The sequence below is a fragment of the Copidosoma floridanum genome, unplaced genomic scaffold (assembly GCF_036245765.1).
Source record: "Copidosoma floridanum isolate Cflo_tuat_1 unplaced genomic scaffold, Cflo_Japanese_pri ptg000021l, whole genome shotgun sequence".
Lineage (NCBI taxonomy): Eukaryota > Metazoa > Arthropoda > Insecta > Hymenoptera > Encyrtidae > Copidosoma > Copidosoma floridanum.
Genome location: NW_028321898.1, coordinates 32,519,821 through 32,528,601, shown reverse-complemented (window position 1 = coordinate 32,528,601; position 8,781 = coordinate 32,519,821). Strand labels below are relative to the sequence as shown.

General features: G+C 40.3%; 2 protein-coding genes across 3 annotated transcripts; one reads left to right on the top strand and one right to left on the bottom strand.

Annotated features, from left to right (window-relative positions):
- LOC106643010 (zwei Ig domain protein zig-8) lies at positions 1-3,133 on the top strand. The gene is made up of 7 exons (XM_014357963.3): positions 1-34; positions 1,063-1,199; positions 1,276-1,486; positions 1,592-1,645; positions 1,784-1,947; positions 2,030-2,210; positions 2,280-3,133. Exons 1-7 carry the CDS (start codon positions 1-3, stop codon positions 2,408-2,410), a joined length of 912 nt encoding a protein of 303 aa, XP_014213449.2. The 3' UTR covers positions 2,411-3,133.
- Positions 3,134-4,154: 1,021 nt separating this feature from the next.
- Positions 4,155-8,321, bottom strand: LOC106643004 (protein amalgam). 2 transcript variants are annotated; one of them, XM_089594432.1, is made up of 7 exons: positions 8,270-8,321; positions 6,984-7,123; positions 6,122-6,332; positions 5,588-5,656; positions 4,786-4,933; positions 4,506-4,654; positions 4,155-4,355 (listed from the first exon to the last, which is right to left on the bottom strand). In XM_089594432.1, exons 1-7 carry the CDS (start codon positions 8,271-8,273, stop codon positions 4,252-4,254), a joined length of 825 nt encoding a protein of 274 aa, XP_089450558.1. In that variant the 5' UTR covers positions 8,274-8,321; the 3' UTR covers positions 4,155-4,251. The 2 variants fall into 2 exon arrangements, with proteins under 2 accessions (XP_089450558.1, XP_089450559.1); XM_089594433.1 differs by lacking the exon at positions 5,588-5,656.
- Positions 8,322-8,781: the final 460 nt, after the last annotated feature.

Sequence of the window (8,781 nt, the reverse complement as noted above, 5' to 3'; positions counted from 1 at the left end):
ATGACGACGATTTTCTACAGAAGCAGCGATGCTGGTTAGTAAATAATACATGTAAACCTTGCAAAATTTTTTTTTTTTTTAAATTTCTCTTTGCAACGTCCCAACAATTTATTCGAAAACTTGCGTTACCTTCAAAACTAAACTTCACTTTAATATATCTCCAGTCTTGATCTCCACGTCTCACTTCTATCGAAAAAACTTGCAAGTTTAATATTTATCACCGACGCTATATACTATTGCCTCCCAACTCGATGAAACAAACATTTCATTCGCTAACATATATGCTACAACTCGATCGTTATCCATAATAAGGGAAAAAAAAAAAAACATCGCCCATACATAATGGGTGTTTGTCCCAGCACCTGGCGAGACATAAATTACAACGTTTATTATTGGCTTGTATATACGGTACATCGTATACTCGATGGCAATGCGTATTGTATAGGTACGTGCTGCTTTCACGTACAGTTGTTTCCTTTTATTGTGGATGATATAACAGGGGAGGGTGAGTCGCAAAGTTTGACGCGATAACACGTAGCGAAGGGCTGCTGCGCCCAACGGTATACGAGGAAAAAAAGGCACCGCTGCTGATGTGGGTATACTTTTTCTCCATCCCCTAAATCGGAAGGAGAAAGAAAAGTTGCACGGAGGAGTTGAGTTGAATTTATTTAGTCGACAATGGACTCAAGGTCCTACAACGCCGAGGCATAGTGTATATATTATAAAAAGAACAAAATGACTGAGCTAATACAATGGCATCAGCCTAACAAAATTCGCATTAATAAATCATAAAAAGAAAAAGGTATAACATAAATAAAGAAATAAACTTAAAAGGAAGAGAATATATACATTTGCAAACTATAGGCGATCAAACGTCTTATCAATAAAGTAAGGGGGGAGATGCTGAGATACCGTGGCCCTTTTTTCTTTTTTCTCCTCTCCTTGCGTATAATACAATATCGGGGACGCACAATGAGGCGTGCACGCGTACGTAGGTACTTGTGTTTGCTTTTTTTTTTTTTACCTCGTCAGTGCTACGAAAATAACGAGCACAATTTTCAGCGCCCGTGCAGCAGCCGGACAATCCTGAGCCCAGCGACGAGTCACCGGTTTTCGAGCAAACTGCCTCCAACGTTTCGGCCTTTGAAGGGCAAACCGTCTACCTGCCCTGCCGAGTGTCCGGCCTTGCCGACAAAGTCGTCAGTACTTTTATTTGTGGCTATATTTTACTTGGGACGGTGGGATGACGACAATACACTTTGTTGCCCGCTATAGGTTTCGTGGATGAGAAGCAGGGACCTGCACATCCTGACGTCCGGCGAGTACACCTTCAGTTCGGACGACCGTTTCAAGCTGCAGCACCTGCCCGGCAGCGACGCCTGGACGCTGCAGCTGGACCGCGTCAAGAAACCGGACGCCGGCCGGTACGAGTGCCAAGTCAACACCGAGCCGAAAATCATGTACGCCGTCCAGTTGACGGTCCGAGGTATCGTTATACTACCGCCTCCAACTATAATTATACATATTTGTTTGCACCTGTAAAAGTTTGGTTTTTTTTTTTTCTTTTTTTTTGGTTCAAAATGATGCTCAGACCCCAACAAGCCTGAAGGTTACGACGAACCACATTCCCAACAGATCCACTTGAGTAAGTGTACCTACATATAACAATTATTCAATAATATATAATAACATTCAATGAGACACGTAAATGCTGTGTACGTAAATATAAGCAAAAGCGGGGTGTGGTTGACGTATGGTAATTTCGGCGATTTCCTTGATTAAGGCTACGAAACTACGGCCCCCGTAGCGGCGATAATGGGACCGCGGGAGCAAATAGTAGCGCCCGGCTCGACCATCACCCTTAGGTGCGTGATAAACTCGCCGTACCAGACTCGGCCGATCAGAGGGGTCCAGTGGCTCCGCGACAACAAACTACTCACATTCCAAGTATAACCGTACACAATTTTTATTTATCACCACTAAGTACCATCAACAAACAGCGTTTATGCCATTTTGTGATACGACGCAGGCAGCCCGAGGTGGCATAAACGTGGAAACGGTCACGGGTATGGCCCAAACCTTCAGCGAGGCGACACTTGCCAATGTGACGGGACACGACAGTGGCAAGTACTCTTGTAGACCGTCGGAGGGTAAGAGCGACACCATTTTCGTCAACGTCCAAGACTCGACGACGTCATCGTTGGGCATTGGTAAGAGTTATTTTAACTTTTTTTTTTTTTTTTTTTTTTTTTCCAATCCTCGTTGTATGTACGTTACAGGTGATCGTATAGAAGCCATGCAGCACGACGCGCCCTACACTTCTCTCGCCGTGGCTCTACGCCCGTGTCTTGCCTCGTTGCACGTGATTTTTACTTTTCTTTTTATCAATTATCGAGGCAATAAATTTTAGACTCAGTATTATACAAGCTTGTCAATGCGAGGACGAACGAGTTACCACGCGGGAAACAAATGCAATTTACCGAATCTGCTCCCATACGATTGAACAATGGTGATTCCATCAACCATTCAATTATTTCTTCCACGTGTGTGACGTACGACTTGGTTTTTGTTCAGTATCAAATGGTTATTTATTTATTTGTATCAAAGAGGTACACATGACTAGCAAATAACGTTTTTATTTCAATACTTCTCTCGCGTTGATGTATATCCGTGCCTTGTTTGGGAGGTAATTATATTATGTATGAGATGCTTATCGAAATGATAATATATATGCGCAACAAATAGTAATCATACACTTTATTAAAGTACAAACAATCGAAATAGAGTTGTGATTTCTACAACAAAGTAGGGATAGATATAATATATTTGTATACGAAATAAATTATAACGTCAAATGAAAATACAATTGTATTATCATTCGTAAAAACTCATGTATATGTATATAAACTTATCGTAAAAATATCAAAAGAGGGAAACAAAAAGTCAATCATTTATGTACGTATATCGTTGTTTTTATCAATAATTATTTAACGAGCCTAATTAAAGACAATGTATACCCTAATTGACTGTTTCATGGAAACAGCTGCTACTAGCATATTTTTTTTCATATATTTGTATTCGTCAAACGTCGTTTTTGTTATACATTATGCACAAATAAGCATACAATCATTGATTCTCGACTTACAAAAATTTGTAGAAATTATTATCATTATTATTTTGATTATATTATTTTTATTATTACTTTGTTTGGCACAATCAGTATGGCGAACTTGAGGAAAATTCATACGTATATTATTATGTGTTAAGTGAAGAAAAACCTTTGAATATTTTCTTTTATATTGTTTGATTGATTGATTGATTGCTTGATTGATTGTATTTATTTTTCAAAAAACATGTTACTCTACGACACTTTAAATTAAAATTTATATAATATACGCATAATAGTGTATATATTTGTATACGTATAACATACTCATTATTATTATTACTATTATTATTATTATTATTACTATTATTATTTAAACTCACTTGACCAGCGAAATAAATATTTATTACACGTTTTTATTCAACTTTCCGATAAAATCTTTCTAAATTTAAATTTTTTCTGTACATTGCACTTTGATTTAACATTTTACATTTGCACGTTACTTTTTAATGACTAGAGGTATACACGAGTATTTATATTTAATTATTTACAGAATAAACTATATAATATGTCTATACGTAAATAAACGAAAACGAATCAAGCAAAACGTCTTTTTCCTTGTTTTAACGAAATGCTCTGCTGCGCTGTTAATATATAAAAAATATAAGTTGTACGTAAATGATGGGGAGTCAAGTTTAAATTTAATTTTTATAGGATTTGTAGGGCGAAAAAAATTCCTGATACTTTCACGTGCCACCGGATGAATGATTTTTGGAACACTGCTGATTTTACTTTAGGAAAAAATACAAACTTTTGGCTTACGAGGTACACCTTGTGTAACATAGTTATTACGTGATTGTTATGCGTGAATTCATCGAAACATTGTGTGTAATACTATCGTAAACGTGTAAGTCTACGAATGATCGAACAAAACGCCCCACTGCAACAACAACACAATATATATATATATATTTTCATCGATCGAATTGCCGATCAACAAGTCGTATTAGTACATGTTTTTTTTTTTTTTCTTTTTTCCCCCATGCACCGTACAACACGTGGGGTACAATATTGTCAATGATAAAAAAAGTTCATCATCGTAACGGTATAACTGTCGTTTTGTCGGGCATCACTGTGAGGAGCTGTCATTGCGCGACCATGTAACTCAGCAAAGTGATCAGTACAAGGAATACCGCCCGAAGCCGGTTGACAGCCGTACCTCCGTGTTGCATAGCCGCCGGGTGTTCGCCTGAATAGAAAATTCAACGAATGAAATACTACCATACGTGTGTATAAATAATCTTATAATATAATACGCAGAGCAACGTAAAATACGGACGAGGTGGCAGCGTCAGACGTGTATATGATGTGTTATATAATTGTGTAAGTAGGTATGTACCATTGAGAACGTGAACCGCAACGGTAGCCGGATTCGCGTTGCTGGGCACGCAGGTGTAATTGCCGCTGTCGCTGAGCCGGGCCTGGGTCATCATGAGCCGGCTCGTCGTGCCGTTCTCCGTCTTCTCGGTTTCCAGGGATATCCCGCCCCTAACAGCCGCATTGCAAATTAATGTATATAGTAAACAAGGTAAAATAATGGTTGATGATGCGCTGATGGTCAATCAGAGTAAAAAGAAAAAAAATAATAATAATAATAGTAAGTATTTTGCGATCGGCACCTCGGACTGTCAAAGTCGACGAGAGAAGTGCCGTGGAGCCACGATACGCTGCTCGGCGGGTGGCTTTGCACGTTAACCGTGCAAACGAGGCTTATGGTGCTGCCTTTTTTCACGTGCACGTCGGGAGGGTTTATTACCGCCTGGGCCGCTGAAACAGTCAATCATTGTCGAGCTCTCGTTATGCGGCCATCCACTATAAGTAAGTACATTTTCCCCCTCCCCCACTATCTCTCGCTTTCATTTATCACACGGTCATATCCTATGCTTTGGTATTTCATGTGTCTCATCATCGACGCCGTCTCGCAACATATATATATCGCTCCATCTCTTTCTCTCATGCCTTTCATCGCCCGCATTATTATTATTATAGTTTAATGAAATATAGCAGCAGCCCATCATGGATAATATATAATATGTATTTGATGATATGCCATTTATATAAAGCCAGTCAGTGATACGCAGCTATTTTATTATATAATGTATAGATGTACAAAAATAAGCTCATCCGCAGCCTGATGTATCAACTTACTATGGCCAATGTGCAACACGCTGCGCTTGACATATATTATACCCATTACTTATTATTATTCATGATCGAAGCACGCTTACATAAATATGATGATTCAACAGAGGTATATAAAAACATGAAATATATTGAGATGTTATTTATGTCAACATACGTATTTATACATGCATATAGGTGTATATTTATGGTGTAGGTATATCATGCGATGCAAGGGGGGTAGATATGCGTGTGTGTGTGTGGGTGTCATATCTCTATTTCTTTTCTAGCTATGCTAACCTGAGTGATTGGAAATCCGGTGATATTTCCGCTTGAGTGCATTCACAGCGGGGACAGGGATACTTTTTTCTAGAACGGGAGCACACAAAAAAAAAATGTATATATATATATCTCTCTGTAAATGTACATATATATCGTCAATAGTCAATACTCGAGTGTGCGTATATATACAGCTACACATATAGGGTGTGAGGATGATATACTTACTTTATATACTTTTACAAGTATTTTTTTTACTCCAATACGATGAAAGAAAAAAAAAAAAAAAAAAAAAAAAACGCAATTTTGCTTTATCATTTCTAAGACAGAGGTGGTGTGCTCTAGCGCTGAAATCGTGCGTACATCTCTATATATACGTTTATTTGTATACATATATCTATATTGTATAGGTATAATTATATTATAATATATTTGTTGTAAATATATATACACATGCGAGGATTGCAATAAAAAGTTTGGTACGTGTGGGTGTGTAAGGGAAAAAAAAAAAAAAAAAAATGGCAAAGCATAGGTAACTAAAAAGCACCGGCCCACCTTCGACTCGCAGGGCGAAAGCCAAGTTTAATTTAGGCTCCGTGTTAATTTGACACTCGTAAACTCCGGCGTCTCGGGGGTGTACGTGCACGATCTTGAGGGTCCACTCGTCCGACATCTCGGGATGCGAGACCGAAAACCTCTCGTCCCCGGTGTAGGTGTACACCGACGAGGTCAGGATGTGCAAGTCGGGATGCCGAATCCAAGATATCTGAAACTCGCCAAAATATATATATATATATAGCTCTCCGACCACAATACAATACATCCATGCAATTAATTTTACTTTAACGTCAATTGGAACCTATAAATATACATATAATTAAAATAAATAAAAGTGGTATACAAGCAGATGAGCCATGCACGGCAATTTTCCTCCCTCTCGGGCGAATAACTAAAATTTAATTGAACCAGCGCGGCTGCGGTGGCGGAAAACGAGCCCTTAAATCTACATCCACGGCCCGACCAAGTCGTATAGGTACAACAGTAGTGGGTATATAATAGGCGCACCACGCGCCCTCGTGCCCCAAGTCTCGTCCTAATCCAGCGGCACTAAATCAATCCTCAAAGCCTTACACACCACCCCTCCCGGCCTCTCTCTCACCAGTTAAGTATCAAACAATGCGTAATATGGCCAGGGGGGGGGGTGGAGAGAGATCGCCCGGCGGTTATTGAACGCGGACACCCTGCACCCATTATTATTCCCTCGCCATGGCTGTATAGCGTTTAAAGCTCTCTCTCTCTGTACGGACACTACGTAGGTATATACAGGTATTTGCAGCAAATTGAATTATACATGTATGGGTGGGTGTGTCGATGAGTCAATGTAATGATAATTGTGTGATAACGCTGTGGTGCTTACCGTGCGATTGGCGAGATTCTTCACGCGGCAGTTCAGCTCGGCCGTAGTGCCGACGATGGCGGTGACGTTGCGAGCCACGGTGTCGTCGAAGTAAGGCTTGTCCCGCAACTTCGTGGGGTTATTAAACCCCGTAAACCCTCCTGAAACGCCAAAGCAACGTATAGAGAGGAACTATATGTACAAATATAGGCACAACCAAATCCCATTGGTATAGGTAAAAAGTAATTTAATCTAATTTAATGATAAATATATATGTACCCACGCTTTACGTGGGCCAAAAGGGGAGGAGGAAGAATTTAGGACGACGAAATGAAGCTTTTTAACCCCTTACATCCCTTTATCCATACGTATACGCACACAGGTATAATATGTATATACTTCTCTCTCGATTACTTTCAATTAAGCCATCGACGGATTATTAACGGAACGGCGTCGTCATAATAGCATCGGGTATCATCATCATCATCATCATCATTAAGTTAGTCCCGTATCCTCGTTTCATCGAATTTCTCGCTGCCACTTTTCTCTCCCTCCCCGTCTCGACGCATCAAGAGGGATGAGCTCGACCGAGACACCCATCACCATTGTATTTCTTTTCGTCACCCCGTCGCAGGGTGCAAGTATCAAGTACATATTTATATTGGGATGTAAGGTATACCTATGTGTAGACCGGTTAATTCGCATGCAAGCGGGTACACGCGGCAACTCTTGAAAATAATAATTGAACTCGGACGTACAGCTCCCTCGCGCCCTTTTGGTGCCCAACAATATAAGTATATATACTTATACGTGTGGGTACAAACTGTTGGTTTCGGAGCAAGGGGGCTACCCGGAACCCCGAAACTCTTGCGGGAGCGCAAGTTCGAGCCAACGGCACGTGAGCAATAAGCAAACTTTCTTGCAGAGCCCGCTCCAACCCCTCAATCCCCAAGTACGTGTATATATATATATATATATATATTTGTACATGAGGTACAAATACCCACTCTTTGGTTGTTTCTCTTCTCGTTTCGCCTCTGTTCGCTTCGAAAGTTCATTTGTACGAAAAGTCATTCCTATATAATATACTCACATCCAACAAACACACGTCGTTTGTGTGCACGACGGGGGCCGTTAGTTCGCGCACGTCAATGATTGGCTAAATGTACAAGCGAAAAAAAACGGGGGGGGGGGAGCTAAAAATGAATTATTATCATCCGAGGGTGGAAGCAGTTGTGGAGGGGGAGAAGAAAAAAAACAACGAAAAGGAATAGAAGAAGAAAGAAAAAAAAAATGGCTCGTCATACCCATGTTTCTCCTCGTAGAGTCGAACGAGTGCGCGTAAGCGCCGTACCAATGCTGCTGGTGGTGGTGTTGTATACAAAAGCTCCCGAGAAGCACCAAGACCACTCGGATAAATCTCACGGGCAACATTCTCGTTCACTGGCCCATGGTTGCTTCAATCTGCAACAACAAAAAATGAGAGACAATGATAATAATAACAAAACGCGAGTGATTATATATCCTCATCCCTCCGCCTGCGACTTTGATTTTCTCTCTTTATCCGGGATTTGCTCGCTACTCGAGCCAAGATATAGTAGTGTAAACAGGGTCAGCCACGGCATAAGGTACAACAACAACAACAATAACAGGTATATATGTATATATCTCAGAAGATATATATATTATAGTGTATATTGGTATATACAGACGAAATTAAAAGGTACGTCGTCCGTGGCCGTCGCCGTTTCGAGGGGATGAAGAGGAGAAGAAAAAGTTTTGGTGAAACAGGAAGCGTCGACGACGATGGAATACGCAA